This window comes from Nymphalis io, chromosome 26 (genome assembly GCF_905147045.1).
Source record: "Nymphalis io chromosome 26, ilAglIoxx1.1, whole genome shotgun sequence".
Taxonomy (NCBI): domain Eukaryota; kingdom Metazoa; phylum Arthropoda; class Insecta; order Lepidoptera; family Nymphalidae; genus Nymphalis; species Nymphalis io.
In genome coordinates this window covers 1675250-1699965 of record NC_065913.1, presented here as the reverse complement: position 1 = coordinate 1699965, position 24716 = coordinate 1675250, and the positions used below count along the sequence as shown (strand labels likewise).

The 24716-nt window shown below is 32.0% G+C and overlaps 1 protein-coding gene across 3 annotated transcripts in view; it reads right to left on the bottom strand.

Moving 5' to 3' along the window:
• The window catches only part of LOC126778423 (nephrin), a 236331-nt gene that overhangs the window by 51476 nt on the left and 160139 nt on the right, over positions 1–24716 (bottom strand). For all 3 annotated transcript variants that reach the window (XM_050501931.1, XM_050501929.1, XM_050501930.1), the window contains exon 8: positions 17009–17162. In XM_050501931.1, the coding sequence (XP_050357888.1) occupies positions 17009–17162 (154 nt within the window). The remainder of the gene's footprint in view (positions 1–17008; positions 17163–24716) is intronic.

Here is a 24716-nt window from a genome sequence, read left to right as displayed (position 1 = left end):
AAAAGTACATAGGGAATCTAACACATAACCAATTCCCCCTACAATTTATAAATAAATAAATAGAAAATTTAAAAATAGAATAAAATAACAAAGATAGAAAGTAATGTGAAATAATTAAGTAAATATATAATTTTAGTTGTGGGAATTCAACCCTTAAGCTGTTGATATAAAGGCGTATTTAGGTTATACAATCGATCAAAAGATACGAGATCAAACTGTAATTGGTCTAATGATTTTACCAATCACTGACTATTCACGTGAGTAATTATGTATGGTGTGTGTCAGAGGCGGTAGCGGTGTAATGACGAATTACTTGATACATTTAATGCGATTGAAAATGTATCAAATAACTAATAATACACATAACTAACATTATACGGATGAAAATTGTACACGCGAAAAAATATGTCTCAGAAACGTTTTGTTTTAGAACGTTACAAAAATAAATTGCTATCAAATTCGACCAGATATTTATGTTCATAGCGTCCAAGGAAGTTTAACATCAAAACTTAATGATAATTTTAGAATTCTTAGAAAACAAAATGTTTAAATTATATCTTTTAAATACAAACATATAAAATAAATTTTCGATTTACCTACAAATTTGATTTCTGATCCAATTCCTTAATCGTTATAATTAGGGATTCACAAATCTACAGAAGCAACAAGCAAGTCAATGTTTATTATAATTAAAAGGAAAACTATAAAACATAAAAACAAAAAATAAACAAACCTGTAATATTAAGATTCAAGTTTATAAGAATCTACTTAAATGAATAATGCTAAGATTTTGTAACGTATCATTATCGCCCGTGGGATGTTGACACGATAAACATACTATATTAGTGCCCAATATTATAGTTTTCTAAAAATATTGTTTACTCAATCGGTTCGATTAGATGATATTTAAGATAGTGGATGCTACGCGCGAAATTCATCAATATCTAGTAGCGAGTTACAATAGAGTGCATAAAAGCATACTTCATGAAGAAATACCAAAAATATTTGCCAACATTCATAGTTCACGGTCCGAAATGTCGTAGTCTGTTAATCTCATCAGACACTAACATTCTTTTATATTTGTAAAATAAAAGGTTATTGAATTTTTCAAGCTATTGTTTACAGAAAACATTTTTACAAAAACTGTTTAGAATATTAATTTTTTTTATTATATTTAAAAGTATAACAAGCCAATGGAAAAAAAATCTTGTTAGAATTCTCATTTCCGTAACACTAAAGGTTTTTCTGATAAAATCTTTGCCCATTTAGAAGGTTGAGTGATGGCTGTTATTACAGTATCAGTTGGGATATTATTAAGTCGAAGAAGAAAGAGAGAAAATAGTTTGACGTGTGATGGAACGTTTTTTTTTGGCAAAAAGTAATTTAAAACCTGATGAGGTTATATATATTGGCATTTCAACGCTCTGATCTGTGAATTTTAGGATCTACGTAAATGGATCACGGGCTTAACACTTAGAATATTTTAAGCTCGGTGCTTTGTGGTTTTCTCTTCTATTCATGTCTAACTCTGGTGATTTTTCTTTTTACAAATGGTGTATTATTTATTCTATATATTTTCAGTTTTGCTCTTTTTATCGTAACATATTATTACTTGCTTATTCAATCCTCCTATGCTGTCATTATGCCTTTCCTTAAAAAAATCTATAATATTAGCTTTTTTTATATTTAGTAATTTTACAAAAACTTAGTGAATTTTGTAAGGATTTGAACTCAAAGTGGTATTCAATCGCTCAATATTTCCATACAGCTGATGGGTATATTCCATGAAAATATATCCTAGCTGTAATAGCAATATTTAAAACTATATTCAGTCATAGGATGCTGCCAAAATCCCATTTCACTAACGACTTATTTATAATACATCTCCCGGAGATTTTTATCTTCTTTATAAATACAATGGATTTGAATGATGGGAAAATAATAGCGTCCGACTTCGATGATTGATAACGTAAACTCTCCTACAACCCATTTGAAATCGTTCGAACGAAAAAATGTTGCCAGAAATGTTGTGTTAACAGTTAAAAAGTTTTAATTTTATTTTTTACCTAAAAGTTCAAGGGCCATTAAAAATGTATCCATGTCTTCCATAATTAAAGTAATCATTCATTTTATTAACTTATCATATCTCCAAATTTCTCTTATCTGTGCCTTGCCTTTATTTTTCTTATATTGATTAATAAATAAAGTTAAAGGTTCATCTATAAAATAATGATACGAAGATAAAAAGTTGGTGAACTAAGTTATACTATCAACATTGCACCATTAATGCAATTTTCATGACATCACCACTCAAAATTTATAAAACATTTTTTTTAAATAAAGAAAGTTCGAGGTCATTAGACTTGATTAGCTCTAACAAAAATAAAGACGTATGCACACGAACAAGTCCATCCCAGCACTGTAAGCGTGGACTAATAAAGGCGAGTGTAAAATATACGAACTTGCGCAGCGTATGCATTGTGTGTGTGGTGTAAAAAATATTAGTATGAAAGATATTTGCCATTTGTTATCTTCTTCAAATTCACCCGCTTTTAAGAAAATGGAGGTTATTGTTATTATACATCACTATTCTAGTTGCAAATAATATCTGGAACATGCAGGTTTTCTTGATGATTCGCTGATTATAAAATAAATTATAAGTAAATAACAACAAAATTCTACGGTGATTCCCCGTATTTGGAACCGTTTATTCGCTTTACACAGCAGGCAATATTTACCTCATTTTTATAACATTAAAAATGTCACATGAAACGCTACCGCTTATAACTCGTTACGTCATTATAAATTTCTCTCTAAATTTTCTGAGGCGTTATTTATTACTTAATCTCGACTTCCAGAGAATGTTTTTAAGAGTAAACCGTCTGTGATAAAGCTTTGAGCCGTGTCTCCATTCTCGAGGATATTAGGATCGGCTGAATGTGTTCCAAATGTCTTTAAATTGTATATTTTTATGACTTAGTTTACTTATTTGAAGTCATTTCGTGCAATTCTTTATATGGCATCGAAGATACAATGCGTTTATTGCTTCACGATTCATTGCAGTTCGACATATATAAAATAAACACAAGAGAAGGTTTCGTTTGTGTCTATTGTAATTATGACGTCATTTGGAATCAAAGATGGCGGATATATAACGGAACAGCTGTTTTAAAAATGTAATTAAATATTAAATTTATCTTACTTATCTATTTAATTAACATTACTGTGTTTATTATGATCGATCAAAATAATTTGCACCGCTCCCTCTACTTTATAAGTACAATGTTTAAAAAAATCATTAGTTGCAGTATTGTTGATATAATTTCACGTTGAAAACAGTTGTTAAAATAATATCCAACGGACAAAAAGTCCTAACAAATCTCTTACACATTTTAAATTCATCTTTACAATCATCAAGATTTATGGTCCGACTTCAAAACTTGGCGTGCCTGATAAAACTTGCTGTATGAAATATTAGTTGGCCGAGCTTGGTCGTATTTTTTTTAACTATTTTTTTCATTAATCTCCTTCACTCTTTCAAATAATTTCGGAAATATGTTTAGGGAAATTAGTCTGAATTTTTGAATCATTATTTTATTTAACTTAGTCGGGATTGTCCAATGGATAAGCACGTCACGTGGTTTCAAATCAGGGACATTGAGTTTTCATGAACTTAATCTGTGCTTATAATTGCTTAGAGGTTAACGAAAATATAAAGAGGAAAATACATTTGAAGATATTCTGGCAGTACTAGTTACTGGTATATCATGGTAGATTATACTCCAAATCAGAGTAGGTTTGGGCTATACAGTGGTGAGAATGCTTTTTTCCAGTAGCGGGACATTTACGACATGTTACTTAAATTTTTTATTCAATTGTCATACCTTTGGGTATTATATAATATGGTTGAAACCCCACGAAAATTAGATTATTTTATCTGATGATGAGCATCCCTTAGCAGTTGTGAGTACGTATTTAATATACCATTTATTTGTTCATATATCGTAGGATATATGAACAAATAAATGGTTAGTTCGAGAGGCTTCTCCTCAGCTCTTATGATCTTTTATTAAGTAATAGGTTTCTACTAAAGTATTACTGTTTTCTCGAATGAATTTAAATTTATAAGCGCTTGTCGCGCAAGATATCTAACTCGAAACAAAGTAATAGAACATCTAGTATCGTTCAAGTTATTCTACCGCAAAACAGCAATACTTGATATTGTTGTGTTCCGGTTTGAAGGGTGAGTGAGCCAGTGTAATTACAGGCACAAAGGACATAAAATCTTAGTTCCCAAGATTGGTGGCGCATTGGCTATAAGCTATGGTTGACATTTCTTACAATGCCAATGTCTAAGGGCGTTTGGTGACCACTTACCATCAGGTAGCCCATATGCTCGTCCACCTTCCTATTCTATAAAAAAAAAAAGTATGAGCTCAATGAAGATGGAGGCAAATTGGGAGTTGAAGTAAAAAAAACCAGCGTAGAAGAATTCTTGAAAACAATTCCGCCATTAAACTTTTCCTCTGGCGTCGTTTTTTCGAGTAATTTCGTCCGAGTGTAGTCTTACAAAGAAAAACGTTTCTACCATCCTGTATTCTATTACTATTGCGGTTTAAGTTATTAAATTGTGGCGTTTATTTATTTCATTGGATCACATGGCGTTTTTCATTTTTCTTATGTTTTCTTGGTCACAGACTCGGTATTTGCTGTTAAGTGTTACTACCATGATTTTAAAACTAAGCAAATTTTTGCTATATTTTCTTGGTATTTTTTTTTCGTACTGGGAGTTTGTTTGTCTCAATAATTTTGTAAGTTTGTAAGAAAAGTACGTCATTTCCTTTGTTATCGAAGAAGATCTTCTCTACTTTGAGAAAAAGGTTTTGCAGTTTATTCCACCACGCTTTTTCAAAATGATTTGTCAGATAACAAATTATGTAAACATTTTTTTCCGACACATGCAGGTTTCTGATGAAATTAATTCCACCAACCTCCATTGGAGCAGCGTGATGGAATATGTTCCTAAACTTCTCTTCAAACGGGGAGAAGGCCTTAGCCCAGCAGTGAGACATTTACAGTCTATTACTTTATTTTTCTACTTTTAGAGTATATATAAAACAGTAAAGGTATTCGTAAAGATAAATAAACAACCACTAAAATACAAAACAAATGGAATAAGTATGAGAGAATTGAAGCGGATAAAGATCTGTTACAATTCGGGGCTTAACCCGAGAATCGAACTCTGACCCGTCCCGTTTCTTAATCCAGGCCCATCATTTATCATGTTCTTAGCCTTTTTCTTGTTAAAGTGCGCGCTACATACAGGGGATTACAGCCATAATCAGCCATGATTACAAATTGTTATATATATATCAATATATTGATTTGTGATTATAATATATCTTTCTTATATAATAAATTTGAGAGTATGTTAGTTTGGTAGTTTCGACTTTGTGCATCAAGGTAGCACTCATTCACCATTCATTCTACCACCAATTATATATAGCGAAGTCGCAAAAAGTTTATTCAGTATAAAAGCATTACAATCGTTTATTGATTGTCAACTATTGGCCGGCTTGTAAAGAAAAAGCTTAGACGAAATTAAACTAACGGTATTTAATTAATTTTTACTAACAATTCAATGAAATAGAACTAAATAGTTTCTTCCAGGGTCTTGATAATTCTAAATTTATCTTGTAGACTATTCCAAAAACAAAAAAAGTCTTGCAACGCAGTCTCTCCATCGGAAAAAAAACTTCTGTGTGATGTTCAACCAAGTCAAGTCAGTTATGTCAGTTATTTCATTCAGTATCTATGGGAGCAGCTTCAACGACTTTGTCATGAATTGTTTCTTTATTAGTTATTTATAGTGACCGTATAAATATTAGACATATATATATATATATATATTCTAGGCGTTCTATGGGGGAGGCTTTCGTCCAGCAGTGGACGGCAAAAGGCTGAAAAAAATTCTAAACGTATGTAACAATACAATAAATCACTGGTGGTAGAACTTTGTGCAAGCTCGTCTGGGTAGGTACCACCCACTCATCAGATATTCTACCGCAAAATAGCAGTGCTTGGTATTGTTGTGTTCCGGTTTGCAGGGTGAGTGAGCCAGTGTTATTACAGACACAAAGGACATAACATCTTAGTTCCCAAGGTTGGTGGTGCATTGGTGATGTAAGTTAACATTTCTTACGATGCCAATGTCTATGGGCATTGGTGATCACTTATCATCAAGTGGCCCATATGTTCGTCCACCTTCCTATTATATATATATAATGTAATAAATGACTTATAGTGTGTTTGGGCATATACAACATTATAATTTAAGTAGCTATCGGTCTCGGGTATTCACGGTTAAAATTCGAATTTAACCCTGTAATAGTTTATATATAGAATCCCGAGTAAAGAATATTGTATATATTAATATAGTAATTAAATAAATATTGACAGAAAATTTTCATCAAATCGATCCACGCTCACCGGAATTTTACATAAAAAAATTCTCAAATAAATGTAGGCAAATAGTAATGTGTAATAAATATCAATATTTAGTATTGTTGCGTTCCGGTTTAATGAATAAGTTATCCAGTGTAACTATAAGCTCAAGGAGCATAACATCTTAGTTTAAAAGGTTGGTGAAGCATTGGTGATGTATGGAATGGTTAATATCGCTAATATATAATGTCTATGAGCGGTGGTGACTTACCATCACACCATTTACCCGTCCTATAATATAAAAAAAATATTGAAAAACAAAGCAGAAATGTATTATCAAAAGCACTTAGTTTCATATTTTCTCCTAAATTCCTCCTACGTGACTGAAAATTTATATATATCTTTAAGATAAGGCTGAACTGTTTGGACGCTCCGTGATCTCGTCTCGAGATTATGACGGTGACACGAGGCGTGTACTGTTTATCCGACAACGATGCCAAAGACGCTGAGTATTATTTTATTTTATACTAGGTATCGCCCGCGACTTTGTGTTGTATATAATAAAAATCCTGACTGTCTCGATGGTTTAGTGGCTTGATGTAAGGCCGCTGACTCGGAGATCCTGGGTTCAATTCCCAGGTCGGACCAATAAAAGTTATTTGGTTTTTCTGACAGAAAATTCTCAGTAGCATCCCGAAGTCTGAAAGTTGGAAGTGTGTACACTCTCGTGCCTCAGGAAGCACGTTAAGCCGTTGGTCCTGCGCCTGAACTCTTTCTGGTCATGTCGGATTGCCGTCCCATTAGATTATGAGAGTGAGGGAAGAGAGAGTGCACCTGTGTTTGCGCACACAATTGTGCACTATAATATCTCCTGCACAGTTGGCTAATCTCTCTTGAGATTGATTATTATTATTATTATAAAAATCCTATGTTCTTTTCAGGGGTTTTATGCTTGATTTAAACCGAATTATATTAAAATCCGTTCAATGATTTGAAAAAGGGACACAGACAGAGTAGCTTTCGTAATTATAATATTCAGATATAAAAATTAAATAAGCTCACCATACATATCTATATTCCACTATAAATCCTTACTAATAAGTGCGAAAGTTTGTTTGTTTGTTACGATTTCAAGTATTAACTACTGAACCGATAATTATGTTATTATATATATTTAAACGTTATCAGGGGTACATAAAAGGACAGTACCTGTATGTCCTTTTATGTGTGTGAGATGTTCTCACACACAAGCCGCAGTTCTAAGCTACATTTCATTATATTTTTTTTAATATCAGAAACTGTTATGTGAATTTTCTTTAAGCTTTTATCAATAGATAGATTGATTCGTGGAGTATATATGTCGGTATTTTACTTAAATCATTCAAAGTTTAATTAATGATTAGGTTAAAATATATCGTGAAACCTTTGAACTTATGACGTGAACTGTGTAAATAGTTTTTTTTTTAGAACGAGATAAATCTCTAGTTTGTTATAAATTTATGCCGTACATATTAAGGTACTACACAATAATTAAAGCTATAATTGCTTGCTTTCTCCTAATCCATATTAATATATAATTTACATTTATAAAAATATATTTAATAAAATTTATGTGGAATCTATGTAAACTCATTTTTATTATATATAAATAAAACAAAATACTCATTACAAATTTAAAGCAAAAACACGCCGTCTTAAAGATTGTCCTGTGACATTGTACCTAAGATGCTGGCCCTGACACCAAATAATTATTTTTATTTTAATATAATATTATTTTAATTATTAATGAAATCGATATTTGTTGGTTTAATAGTATCAAACTTGACCGAATAAAAATAACTCTTGATTGCGCGTTAATGATAAATTTTAGTTATAATTTAAATATATGTATCAAATGTCATATTTTTGTATATATTTTTTATAGTATAGGAAGGCGGACGAGCATATGGGCCACCTGATGGTAAGTGGTCACTAACGCTAATAGACATTGGCGTTGTAAGAAATGTTAACCATCGCTTACATCACCAATGCGCCACCTACCTTGGGAACTAAGTTGTCAGTCGCTTATGCCTGTAATTACACTGGCTCACTCACCCTTCAAACCGGAATACAACAATACCAAGTACTGCTGTTTTGTAGTAATATATATATCATACTCAATTACTTTCAAACCTGTTAAGGGGTTTAACGTAATTAAACAAACAAACATTTATACACAAAGTTTCGTCTTTAATTTAAAACATTAGTAAGACTTCTTAATTATTCCTATTAGAATTGAAATAGATTTCAATACTAAGAATTATTAAATGGATATAATTAATGGCTATTCCTCGAATACTTTGTTATAAGGTGTTTGTTTTATTAATCAAAATAAATTCAATAAATCATTGAATAGAATATTTAATTTGAATTTCGAATTATAAATAAAAAATGATTTCATTTGAGTCAAGGCGTAATGGTTAGTGAATTTTAAACGAACATTTTCTTTGCTTGTTAGTAAAGGAAAATATTTTTGGGGAAACTGCATATTGCGGATGAAAAATACATGTGCACAGGCAGTTCGGTGGAATAAGCTCAAAGCCTTTTCCTCAAAAGTAGATGGAACCTGAGCTCAGTAGTCGGATATTTACATGCTGTCATTTTACTTTTGTGTTATCGTTCCCTGTATAGTTGTAAGTGAATGTACTCTTACAGGGGACATTACATATTATGAAGATGCACCTAATATATATTCACCTATGTCTACTGTAATTACCTACCATCATATAATATCCATAAATAATGCGATAAAGAGAACCTCCTATGAGCGCGAACGGTTTGGCTCTCGAACTAAATTACCAGCCATTTTCTTTTATTAAAGATATCAAAACTGATAATTATATTAATTATCTGTAATGTAACTACCAAAGAAACACTCGAAAATTTAAGCATATTTTTTTTTAATAAATATTTTATTTATATATTATTTTAATAATCCCATTTTAATACGATCATAACTTACAGCCGGTGAAAAATAAAACATTAAAAAAAAATCGTACATCACTAGTGATGCGCCACACTGTAATGGGTTATCGATAGTCGATATCAACGTAATGCCCGCTCAACAATGGACCGTTGACATTTTTACGAGCCAGACCGCCTCGAGCTACATAATATGCTGTATTTTAATGAAATTTAGTGTATTTTTCTTCCTGTTAAAATATAACTCTAGTTACTGTGACTACGTCTGTGCGTTTAACGGTATCAATCAATTGTATATGGCGATGTAGGAAATATTAATCCTTATACAGTTATTGCGTCATCAACCTTGGGAACTAAGATGTTATGTCTATTGTGCATGTAGTTACACTGGCTCACTCGACCTTCAAATCAAAATGTAATATTACTAAGTATTGCTAATTAGGGGCAGATTTCTAATGAGTGGGCGGTATCTACCCAGACGGGCTTGCACAAAACCGCCAAGTAAATACCACATTTAATGTAGTAAACGATAAAACGCCACAAAAACAGTACAAAAACGGTACAGTTTAAAAAGTTTATACGTTCGTATTTACAATTTCAAAAATGTAGTTTACAGGCTGTTTTTAAAATACTGGCCACTACATGTTTAGCCACGAGCCATTTAATATAAAAAGGAGTAATAAATGTCGTCGTTGATGTGTGTGTACGGAAGTTATGTACACGAAACTGTTGTAAAAATTAAGGCATACATCAATAAAAAACTATTTCCTTGCCCACAGCATTACGTCGTCATTATTCAAGTGTGGAAATCACGTAATCGCATCACAGTGCTGCCCTCTAAACGGAAATGAGAATGCCCAGCGAAATTTATTCGGCAATATGGGGACACAAATCTTTAGAGACGAGCTTCCATTATCGTTTTTATAAATTACTGGCTTACTTTAGGTTTGTTATCAATCGTTTTTATTGCCCTATGTAATGTAAGTTGATTTCAAATGGCTCGTTAGTCTAGTTGCTTATAAGGATACGGATTTTATAGTCACGAGTTCAGGTTATTTGCTAAGATTTATTTTATTAATAAACTGTAATGAATATGAACGAATTTAATCAATATATTGGAACATTATTTAGAGCTAGCTTTAATATCCTTAGGTAACTTCGCTTGATTTAGTGCACTTTTTAATACCTCTGAAAACAAGGCTGTTATAAGTTTAATGTGTGTATTTGTGTATCTGTCTTTGGCAACTTCCAAATGAATGGACCGATTTTGGTGAAATTAAAAAATAATCAAAACTTAATATGATTGAGATGAAAATTGATGATTTTACTGGTGGTGGTGCGGTAGAATATCAGATATAGCTAAACAGCAGTATTTGGTATTGTTGTGTTCCGGTTTGAAGGGTGAGTGATCCAGTGTAATTATAGGCATAAAGTACATAACATTTTAGTTCCTAAGGTTGGTGTCGCATTGGCGATGTAAGAGATGGTTAACATTTCTTACAATGCCAATGTCTATTGGCGTTGGTGATAACTTACCATCAGACGGCGCATTTGCTCGTCCACCTACTTGTACTATAAAAAAAGAGATTGCTCTTAGATATCAATTATGAATATCTATCAGACGCTTGAAGATCATTATCTCATCTCCTTCTTGACAAAATAGTCTTAAAAACTTCCACAGGTCCGCTTTATTTAATTTTGTGATCCACCCACGCGAAACAACTTGTATTGAAATATTACAAGGTACTTATAATAAAGTTAAAAGGTTATCAAACTCATCTGACTTATTATTTTGTACTGTTCTAGTTTTGTTTTAAGTAAATTTTTAATTGAACTTTAGTTATTAATGGTTTTGTTTATAAAATTATAATAGCTACTATTCGCCAAATTTTCTTAAAATCCGTCTAGTATTTTAAGCGTTATTAAATTAATATTTTTAAATAATTAAATAATTTAATAATAACATAATTTTAAACGAAGATTACGCATTCAAACCCTCTTAAGTGCCACTGAGGTATCCTCGAGAGGAGAGTAAACCTTTACTAAAAATTAACACTCATTGGTTAGAAAAAACATAACATTTATATTATCACTAAGATTGTTTATAAAATAACTTTGATAGTTATCTTTGTTTGAGTGACGGAGACTGTCCTATGGGTTTATGAAGAGAAATTTAATAACTAGGCGTTCATTTTGTTTTAATAAGTCCTTGAGTAACGAAACGGCCGAGCCACACATTTTGACAAAGGTGAAGAGTTTGTAGAAAACTTAAGACTAGGATTCACGCTATAATGAGAGCTAGAGAGTGTTACGAGGTTAGGGTGTGTAGAGCTAATAGCTTAGCTCTCAATAAGAGCTTGGCGGTATTTAACATGAAAATGTTTTTGGTGGGATACATTATATTACAATTATAACATTTATACAATATAATAAATTATAATATTATATATAAAACGACCATTTTGTTTTATAATTCAACCCAAAAGCTAAAATAACTGAACATGACACATTTCTAAGATGTCATTTTAGAGATACCCGTGGAAGTCTACTTGAATAAAGTATATTGTAAATTTGAATTTCAAATTAATATTCAAGAAGCATAATAATGTAATAATACTTATAAAATTTCAACATTTTACAATATTAATAAAATATATATTTTACACGAACACGAATTAAGATATTTTTTAATTCACATTGACTTGGTTGGGCTATTTGTAAGTAGATACCACCCACTCATCATATCTACCACCAAATGAACTTAATATTGTTGTGTTTTTGTTGGCAGTGATAGAGTCAGTGGCGTATTGATGATATGAGGAATGTTTTTGTTATTTCTTAAAGCGCCTATGTCTAGGTGATTTTTTTTGGTGGTGGTGACCACTTACCATCAGCCCATTTGCATATATTGCATTTAATAAAGAGAGAGCAGATTAACGCTTTTATACTGTATGTTAAGAATACTGATGCATCCGATGGGTTTGCTCTGGGTGAGTATTAATCACTCATCAATCTTTCTACCAATCATCAATAATTACCATCAAGCTGTACTAGAAGCCGAGATGGCCCAGTGGTACGAACGCGTGAATCTTAACCGATGAACGTGGGTTCGAACCCGGGCAAGCACCTCTGAATTTTCATGTGCTTAATTTCTGTTTATAATTCATCTCGTGCTTTTCGGTGAAGGAAAACATCGTGAGGAAACCTGCATGTGTCTAATTTCATCGAAATTCTGCCACATGTGTATTCTACCAACCCGCATTGGAGCAGCGTGGTGGAATAAGCTCCAAACCTTCTCCTCAAATAGGGAGAGGAGGCCTTAGCCCAGCAGTGGGACATTTACAATAGTTATATAATGTATTAACGTTAAGTTTATGTTACCTTTGTATCTAAATCAATATGAATAAAATGTTAAATATAATTTATACATCACTATAAATAATAAAATAGATTAATAAAACGCTATTTTGCACTTCGGCCATAATTTAGTAGCTGACGTCGTAATTCCCGGAGATCGATCGGGAAGTCGCCGAAAAAAAGAAATCCAGGTGAAAAGTTACAAAGAAAATAATAAAATATTATTGGATGGGACATTTTTTTACAAACGTAGTGCTGCGATCAAATGTCGATAACGTGGTTCACGATAAAATTGAATTGTTATCGTCTTGATTTGTTCGTTCGAATTGAAAGGGGTCGAGCATTATTCTTACAAGCACTATTTAGATTTGAAAAAACGATAGCACAAGGATCTCTTTTAATGTCCCCCGTTGGGTTAATTACGGTCAATTACATTCTATTCAATTATAACGTCCAGTTGGTATATACACACCTTCAATGAAATCGGTATGATTTTCTCGGTGGTAGGGCTTTACACGCGTCTGGGTAGGTACCACTTATCAGATATTTTATTGCAAAACAGCAGTACTTATTATTGTGTTCCGGTTTGAAGGGTGAGTCAGTGTAACTACGTGCACAAGGGACATAACATTTTCGTTCACCAGGTTGGTGGTGCATTGGCGATGTAGGGGATAGTTAATGTTTCTTACAACGCCAATGTCTATGGGTGGTGGTGACCATTTACCATTACATATCATATAAAAAAGTTTAATCAATGTAAAGGCGTTTAAAATTAAGTTATAGTTTACTTAACGAATACCTATTTTATGAAAATAAAGATTTTAAACTAGAAATAATCGATAATTGTGTAACGTCACTAGTGAGTGCAGTTAGCAAGCCTCATAAATCAGCTTCCGTCATCGGTAGGCGCGTCTTAATACAATTTTATAAGTGACGTAAACAAACGGATATAAAACTATCGATAATATGTAGTGACCGATATCGATATTTAAATTTGTGTTATTGTTCCAATTTTCAATGTTTCCATATTATAAATTAAGCAGAACTGATAGTATATCCACACAGTAAAATATATTTAGGATAAAGCAATGAAAGAGTCGAATTATCTATATATTAAGGGTCAAACGCGTAAACATCGCTGGCTTTTCCACTTGCTTACTTTACGCTTGTGATTCATAACGTTGCGTTGAAGTTATGCATCATATCATCATGTATCACAGACATATTGTGTGTGTGTCTTTGTATGTTTGTTTGTTACAACATAACAACTGAATTATTGATCTTGGGAGGGCTATAGGCATATACATGATGAGCTCAATAAATAAAACAGTATTTATGGAAAAAAAAATACGTGGATGAAATCGCGGGCAGTTAGTTTGTAATTTGTGTGTATAAAATACATCTATCAATATGCTCAGTGGTAACAAGTCATATAATGTCCAAAGGAAACTTATTTCCTGATAGCCTATTGCTAAGGCAATAAATAGCGCGGCTTAAACTTCCAAATTGATGATTATTAAAACAATTTTAATTTATCTATAATCAATACATTTAGAATGTGTGGATCTTAACCGATGATTGTGGGCTCAAATTCAGGCAAGTGCCACTGAAATTTCATGTGCTTAATTTGTGTTCATTTATCTCGCTTTCGGCGATAAAAGAAAAAATCGTGAGGAATGCATGTGTCTAATTTCTCTGCCACATGTGAATTCACCAACCCGAGTTGTGTCAGAATGCCTTAGCCCAGCAGTGGGATATTCATAGGGTGTTACTTTACTTTTTATACAGGATACGCGCTACGCACAAACAAGCCCGTAGAGAGATACGGCGTAGAGGGTGATAGTATAAGACAGCGTCATGTCGTTTACCATCACAGCACCCGAGTCAGTTTTACCCCCAATCCGCACCAGTAGATTCACACCGAAAAATAAGAAAAAAAAAACCCTGACAAATTAAATCTACTTTCGTAACAAGAGTAATCTATGGGAAGTAGTCGACTCCCTACAGGATGTTGGTAACTTAATAAAAATGAATAGTTAATGTACCAGTGCTCGAGTTCATGCTTTCAATAAAATAGAGAGAAATTCTCGTTTTAAGAACGTATTTTTTAATATTTTCTTTTTGATTTAATTGATTAATTGAAATAAATGGTAGCGTGTTTTTCTATATACATTTAAAATGTATTTTATTTGGCATTGGTGCAATAAGACTAATATTTTAAATGACTTTGTATGTTTGTTTGTTACAACATAACAACTGAACTATTGACCTTGGGAGGGCTATAGGCGTATAAATGATGAGCTCAATAAATAAAATAGTATTTATGGAAAAAAAATACGTGGATGCAATCGCGGGCAGTTAGTTTGTAATTTGTGTGTAATATAATATATATAGGGAAATACAATGTGTTGTATGGGAAATGTAGGGTAAGTGAGCTAGTGTACACACAAGGGGCAAAATAAAACATTTTTTATACATGTGTGTAAGGACTACCACCGGTTACTATATACCAAATATATCAAAGAATAATATCTCTACCCTTTATAATTATTTTTATTTTATTGTATTTCTTAATGAGATTTAACTATTAATATTTTCTTAATATAATATTTAATTTGATGACCTAGAAAAGTTGAAAATATCTATGTATTTTGTACAGAAACGAACCGTGCACCAGGAAGGATGTGTTGACTTGATTGAGTCGGAAACTTGGTTAATATCTTATAGTTATGACTGACGGCGCAATTAACGGTGTAAGAAATAGTTAATATTTCTTAATAACATATCAATGAGGAACATAAAAAAAATCTCTACAAGACGGATTTTTTACTAGACTATAAACTCTATCACTTGACGCCTTTAAATGGCAAGCAGAAAGTTTATTTTTATATATTGACTTTCATATTACATAAGTTAGATGTTTTCTTTTGTGTGTGTATTATTAAACGAAATATTACTAACAGCTGCATTGGAGTTTCATTATAAGTTTGATTGTTATGATTAACCATTATTAATTTGAGTGTAATGTTAGCATTGTTGTATTGTAATTGTATTGTTTGTTTGTTAAGTGTAGTGTAATTTAATTGTAGTGTTGTTAATGCCTATAATGGTATGTCATACGGTAGCCTACTATCGTCATTACTTTTTTGTAATTAATTTTGTGAAAATATAGTATTATGTATGAATAAGTTATTTTTATAAAATAATTAATTTTTCTTTTGCATGCCATTAAATGTTCATTCATGCACTTGTTAAGCTTGGTACAATGCATGAATTAACTGCTCTTTTGTACCACTATATTTTATATTGTGAAACAAAATTAAATTAATTTAATTTAAACAGATCGTATGCACGTTTTATATTAAGATGACATGTCGAGAATTTGGAAGAAACTGTTATTTTCAAGGAATTGGCTTAGCCGTGCTCGCAACTAATTTGCATACATTTGAATTTATATGGACGCTTTAAGACGTCAAACAAATGATACAGTTTTGAATAGTTTAACATTTTATAGTAATTATATGTGAATTGAAGCGAAACTAGGTCAGCTATTAGAAAGAGTTAGTGAACATTATAAAATTTAACGCAGAGTTCTTTCTTTATCATGAAATCATAGACATGTTGTTTTGAAGTTATAAAATGCTTAAGCTTTCAAATTTATATTATATTTTTCATTTAAATATCAATAATATTGTACCTGAGAAATATCCATCGATAAATTTTATCGATAAACACACGTCATTAGTTGTCCGGCTACATAAATCATGGGGACATACGCCCTATCTGTTGCCAGCTTAATACGATCCCTGAAACGTCGGGGGATGGGATGGGGGTTTTTACAGCCCCCGTGTAGGCAGAAAGCTTGTTGTGTCTTCAGAGTTTTATAGGTTTTGATATGGTTTATCGAATTGAATCAGCTTATTTGGTATTCATTAACTGGATTTAACTGGATTTTTATCTTTTTAAATTTAAATGATGATTCGATTTAAATGCATTTCTTTCTCAGTGAACGTTTTTTTTTATTACGGTAAGAAGAAGAAGTTCAAATCCACCAACCCGCATTAAAGCAGCGTAATGGAATAACCTTCAAACCTTCTCCTAAAAAATAAAAGAAGAGTAGGCTCCGCAGTGGAGTATTCACAAGCTGTTATTTACTTTACTTAACGTTTTAAAACTGCTTGTGACAGTCTATATAGTATAGTATTTACTATACACTAGTAGTATATTTAATGATTTATATACAAACCTGTACGCCATTCGTATTTGTTCTCCGTTCTTGTACCAGATGAGCTGGGCTGGTGGGTTACCACCCCGACTTCTGCAGACCAGTTCTAGGCTCTGTCCTCGCCTGACCGTTTCGCCCTCCGCATAGCCCTCTATGTAGGGTGCGCCTGGTGGATCTGAGGACAAGTTCATCATATTAGATATTCTATACAATGATTAAATACATAAGTGAATTATATAACATACATGAAAGATCAGTTCCGTTTATATATAGCGTTGCCTGTCTACCTGAACATCGCAGGTCTTTTATATAATTAGTAGAAACTGTAAATAAATATATGTTAAAAAAAATAAAGCTTATTTAAGTTTCGACTAAAGTTTATAATATAGGCAGGTAGAGGAGCAGTAGGCCACCTGATGGCGCTGTAGGAAATATATTCCATTACTTACATCACCAATGCGCCACAAACCTTGGGAAGGAACTGTTGTGACTCTCGTGCCAGTACAATGGCTCACTGACCCTTTTAATATTAGTATTTCTGTTTGGTGGTAGAATATATTAGTAGGCGGCTTGCACAAAGCCTACCGCCAAGTAAATATTATGTTAAAACAAAACTTTATTTACAAAACAAAAAAAAAATCAACATTTAATTATTAAATTCTTTTAACGTAAAATTTACCCTTTTTAATTGAAAATAAAATCTATTTGATCTCTTTAAAGGGTAATAAATTCAATCAATCTTATGACGGGGATATTTCTTTGATATTAAAGTCACGAAAAAAATGTTCCCAACAATATAGATATTCGAGTCATCAAATTTACGTTATAGTATGAAGTGAGGCGCTCAGGGAACTTCGTAACTTGTTCTTAAGTTATATTCAACTACTGATTATTTCTCGTCTCTCTCATCTGAAAACTTGCCTTTTTATAATTGATATTAAAAAGACAAACAAAAATTAATTATACATATATTTTTGTAGAATAGGTAGGCGGATGAGCATATGGTCCACCTGATGGTAAGTCATCAACGATCATAGACATTGGCATTGTAATAAATGTTAACCATCTTACATCGTCACTGCGCCACCAACCTTGGGAACTAAGATGTTATGTCCCTTCTGCCTGTAATTACACTGGCTCACTCATCTTTCAAACTGGAACACAACTATACCAAGTACTGGTGTGTCGCGGTAGAATATAATATATATTATTTTGAATCAAACTAGTTTCTACTAGTTACTTTACCGGCGCATTGGCGATGTAAGGAATGATTAATATTTCTTACACTACTAATATTTATGGGCGGTGGTGACCACTTACCACCAGGTGGCCTATTAACTCGTTCGACGTTATGAAGTAAAATGTAATGTCCCTGTAGTTGCACTGGCTCATTTAGCCTTTAAGCCTCAACAAAACAGAACTATTGCTGTTTGTCGGTAGAATATCCAAGTGGAAGCTACCCACTTGGATATGCAAAAAACCAAGTAAATATACAGAATAACATACATATTGATAATTACCGTGATAATCATTTACGCCAGTAATATATCACTTATCAACATACAACAAGTTGAAAATTTTTCGAATACCCCAACCGTATTTAATTTATAACGAAAACACGTTTTTAATTGATTGTATACTTTATTTACAAAGTAAATGACAAATTTCATCTCAATTATAGTTATAATTAAGGTATTTTCATGAAAGAATTATAATTAAAAACATTTTTATTATAATCTATTTTCTTGAAATAATAAACGTATATAAATATACAGTAATTAGGTGTATATGCTTTTGTAAATTAAAGTAAACGGGTTCAAACCTGTTCTCCTTTTAAGGGGGGGGGGAGGGTTAGAGCTTATTCCACCACGCTGCTCCAATGCAGTGGAATATATATGTGGCAGAGTTTCATTGATATTAGACACATGCAGGCTTCCTCGCGATGTTTTCCTTCACCATCAAGCTCGAGATGAATTATAAACACAATTAAGCACATGAAAATTCAGTGGTGCTTGCCCGGCTTTGAACCCACGATCATTGGTTACGATTCATGCGTTCTCACCACTGGGACAACTCGCAGAGTGGAGGAGAGCAGCGAATTATCAGTTCAAAATAACAAGAAATAATAAATGTACTGTTTATTAGACGCGTGTCATTAATTTATTGTATAACGGTCAAAATATTTTTTCGCTCTATTTCGGAACATAAGAACACATGTGTCTTTGTGTGATATTTTTATTTTAGCATAGTCAGCCCTCTTGCGACATTCTTAAGACGTAGTGATGTTACACCTCGATATCGATATTTCATGAATTTATTTAACAAAAAATTGATTCTTTTATGAAAAAATATAAAAGTTAGTATAGTATATGTATCACAATGATTGTTACCAGTACCAAAACTGTATAAAATTTGATCTTGATGGGGGGAAATGGTAGATGAAATTGCAAAATTTGACATACATAAATATAAAAATGTCCTCCAGACCGATTTCGGCCACGGCGGCCAACCTCAAGAGAGATTAGCCAAGTACGCAGGAGATATTATAGTGCACAAGTGTGTGCGCACACATACTAACCGGTGAAGTTAAACAAAAAGTTTACATATAATATTATAGTTATGTAAATACCAGTTTATTTGAAAAAAAAGTATATTTTTAATGCTTACATTATATCTTTAGTATCTTTATTTATATTTAAACGTATTTTTATTCTTTTAGCTAATACTGTGATATCCAAAAAATATTTGTTTCGTTTTAAGTCATAACATAATATTATTATAAAAAAAAAAAAACTTTCAATATATATATATATCATTATTATCTTCCAATATGTCATATAAATTGTACTGAAAATATATAATTATTATATAAAGAAATAGCTTTTATCTGTTTCGTTAATTATAAATAAATTAATCATGAATCTTGAATTAATTTAAATGCGAACATATACTCATTTGATATGTATTTTATATAATCATTAAAATAAAATTATAATATATTTATATAATTTACATATAAAACAGTTTATCAGTTGCATTATTTATATTTATATTATACAAGCTTTTGTCCGGTATGTGTCTGAATGTTTAAATTGATTTATTTACTATTATGCAATGTCTTGCGCTAAAATGTTGATCGTACTCAACCCAAACCAATTGTCATGGCAATCAGTCAAACGTTATCAAACATCATCAAATAAGAATATACTTTATTCAAATAGGCTTTTGCGAGCAAATTTAATTCGTTATTTTACAAGATTAAATTAAATTTAAAGCTACCAACGGTTTGGAACGTCGACTCTACATAAACGAACTGACAAGAAACTCGGTAGTTACTCTTCGTCGACAATCAACTTACAGTGCCACAGGAAAATGTTGTGATAATGTTTTTTTTATATAGTATAGGAAGGCGGAAGAGCATATGGACCACCTGATGGTAAGTGCTCACTAACGCTAATAGACATTGGCACTGTAAGAAATGTTAACCATCGCTTACATCACCATTGCGCCACCAACCTTGGGAACTAAGATGTTATGTCCCTTGTGCCTGTAATTACACTGGCTCTCTCACGCTACAAACCGGAACACAACAATACCAAGTACTGCTGTTTTGCCGTAGAATATCTGGTGGTGGTACCTACCCACACGAGCTTTCACAATGCCCTATCACCAGTATATTATAATGGCGTGTTTTTTCTATCACTTGTAATAATATATGTATAATAATAATAATAATACTACTGTTATATTTGTATTATAGTTTTTTATTTATTGTATATACTTTAAATAATTTTCTGTATTAACTATATACAATAATAAAGAAATATACTTAACTAGTAAGTTTTTTTTATTTTTATTATTTATCCTGCATTGAAATTAACGAATACTAACTCCACACTTTTATCGCTTTATTGATTAATACGCCTCTAAATTTTTTAATTGGCAAAGCTGTAAAAAATAATTCAGATTGATATAATAACATCCATTTTTAAATATAGATTTCAATTATTTATCTATTTTAAACCATTTTTATTTAAGTATATTAAAAAACATCGCCATTGAAAAATAATAATTGCACATCACTACGTAACCTGAGCATAGGGGAAAAGAATACACAGTGTGATGTAATTATACAGGCTGATGGAATTCGCTAGAACACCCTGTATTTAACAACTCATTGTTACAATATAAAATTTGATGTTCAATTACGATCGCAAAATATACAAATTAACATACAATAAAAAAGTGACTAAAAACTAAATATTTATCGCACAAATAATTACTTGTCAATATATATAACTTAAAAGATTAAAATTAATGCTTAATAAGCCATGGATAGAGCCAAAACCATCCCGACATTAAATAGCAGGGGAATTCTATTACAAATTTGCACTTTATCGCAATCGAATCGAAACTTAATCGTTTAACCGTTTACTTATTTAACTAACAAAACGGTTCAGTTCGCTCGAATCGGGAATGTATCGTAATTGTTACAAGTTAGTAGAATTGGACTCAAGCAACGCTATGTTTAAAGTAAAGTAACAGCCTGTAAATGTCCCACTGCTGGGCTAAGGCCTCCTCTCCCTATTTGAGGAGAAGGTTTGGAGCTTATTCCACCACGCTGCTCCAATGCGGGTTGGTGGAATACACATGTGGCAGAATTTCGATGAAATTAGACACATGCAGGTTTCCTCACGATGTTTTCCTTCACCGAAAAGCACGAGATGAATTATATGTTATGTTATGTTTGATATTGCTTAATTTGGGTTTGTAATGAAATTCTTTTAAGAAGAACACCTTAAGAGATATTTAGAGGATTCTGTAACCTTAAAATTTAGACGAGATCGTTATATAATTGTATATTGTCTATTTATTTATTTATTTTATTTGTGGACAACCAATAGTTACATTAGATAGACAGCTAAATAGAGGTTGAAAAGGTTTTTTGACAAATGTTCTACTGATTACAGGTTATCGCATCATTCGTGAGAGCATCTCATTATACGTAGTCATTGAATAAAGTTAATAGTTAACAATTACAAGTCCATAAGAATACAAATACATTAACATAATTGAAATTATTAAAAATATTTTGAAATTATTATTAAATTTACGATAGAATATTTATATAAATTTACATATTAATTTAGAAAAAAAAAATTTAGAGAACAATAAAAATGCCATAATTCTATATAAGTTAGTGAATAATAAGTCAAGTTGGGTCAATTGCAAGACTCACGGTAGCATGCGAAAGCGATTCCGTGGCGCTCCTCGTTAAGACGGAAAGGTTATCGCTGGTTTTTAGTGGGTATTCCGATGTTCGGGGCGCACTCGGCGCCTTAGACAACGGCGAGACCCACATACCCATTTTTCCAGCGATAAAAAAATAAAAAAAGGGTCGATTGCAAGACAGTTCAACGAGGGCAACTGTTTAGGTCTGTAATAATTATAATACTTCAAAGATACACGCATCAAAATAGCGTCGCACGTAAAGTCATTTTACAAATGATATACCAAGTAAGCTTTTTTTTTTTTTTATAGAATAGGAAGGTGGACGAGCATATGGGCCACCTGATGGTAAGTGGTCACCAAACGCTCTTAGACATTGGCATTGTAAGAAATGTCAACCATCGCTTATAGCCAATGCGCCACCAACCTTGGGAACTAAGATTTTATGTCCCTTGTGCCTGTAATTACACTGGCTCACTCACCCTTCAAACCGGAACACAACAATATCAAGTATTGCTGTTTTGCGGTAGAATATCTGATGAGTGGGTGGTACCTACCCAGACGAGCTTGCACAAAGCCCTACCACTGCTTGCTTCGAGCACTGCTTGGCGATCTAAACATTAGCTTTAACTTTACACAAGAACAAAACAGAATGTCTCTTTAAGAGGATCATGAAAACCGAGTTTTATTATTATTTACTCAAGACAAACATATCCAAGTATTTTAAACTGAATCTCATTGTTAGTGTTCGCTCATTCGTTAATAACGATCATATATATTATTGAAATATTGAGTAAAAAAATTTTTTTTACTGGTAACACTATCTCATCAATATAAATAAAAAAAATTAAAATGACAATCAGAGGAGAAAAGAGTGAACTGTTTTATATTTGACTATTTTGCAAAATTATTTGCATCCACACCTTAATTAAAAAGCCGAGATGGCCCAGTGGTTAGAACGCGTGAATCTTAACCGATGATCGTGGGTTCAAACCCGGACAAGCACCACTGAATTTTCATGTGCTTAATTTGTGATTATAATTCATCTCGTTGACGGTGAAAGAAAACATGTGTAAATTCTGCCACATGTGTATTCCACCAACCCGCATTGGAGCAGCGTGGTGGAATAAGCTCCAAACCTTCTCCTCAAAAAAAGGGAGAGGAGGCCTTAGCCCAGCAGAGGGACATTCACAGGCTGTTATTGTACTGTACACCTTAATTACTTTTTCAAGATTGAAATATGATTTATACAATATTACTACGATATTCTATTCTGCTAGTAAGTTGAAGTTACTTTTTTTATTTGCGTGCTCTGCTTACATCTAGTTAGATAGAAATAATTCTTTTATTCTTATTTACTCTGTTCATGTATATATCAGCTAATTTATTGCATCCACTTTTGTAATGCAATAAATAATTAAATCGATATATATTCATTTTATATGTTTTTATTTATTTATTATATATATATTTTTATTTTTTGTTTATACTTATTTTATCATTTGTATATTTTGTTACCTTTTCGTAATTGTGTTTGGGAATGGTATGTTCTCCTGTAATCGGTTGTACATAGTTAGTAATTACAATTACAATTACATAGTTAATGTAAAGCGTGGTTTGAATGTGTGTTATATACAACTGTTGGATCTCCAAAGAAATAAATATATTCAAGATCGGTACTACTACAGTGTTCATCTATAACTTTCTGTTATAAAGTAGTTGTGTCATTATCCGGTCCCTGAATACGGTCTACAGTCATGTAACTTGTATATCGTAAAAGATAGATAATTAAATTAACCTGACTTGTTACAAAACTTGCTGAAACATGCTTTAGTACTTAAGAAATGTTAGCTGTGTATCACGTTATGGAACTTATTTATATTAATTGTTATTTATCTAAATCTGATGTCGTGTCAACCTCTAAATGTAGATAATAATTTTATAATACTGTCCCCCCTAATTCCCAAAGTCACGCCAAGCGCAGGGGTTATTTATTGTAAAAGTGTGCGCATAAATACATTCGCAGTCATTTGCTTAGTCTAATGTAAGATCAGGTTGACTATACATATACTAAACCAGTCGTAAGGTAATTCCTTGAATCTACGTAATAAAAAAGAAATACTCATTATTTTTTTAATGAAATCAATGAAACTATTTTTACTCATTTATTTTATTAATGTATTATTTCTGTGTCGCGCTATAGCTTTGTCTTAGCATCCACAATTTTGAATAAAAATAATAAAGTACAAAATTAAGTACAGTCTAGTCAGTACCAAAGAAAATTTGTAAAAGAAGACAGTTTAAAAAAAGTAAATATACCAGGGGTCGAATCAGCGGGAATAATTAATAATTCATTGAGGGCACGACGGAACAAACGGTCCTGGAAAATAGGAGTCCATTTTGCAATTCCGAATTTGTTTGCAGACGTTCTTGTATGTCCAAATGTTGGGTTCAGTGTGTAATTTCAAACGATGAAAGATTTGGGTGGAAATATTTGTGC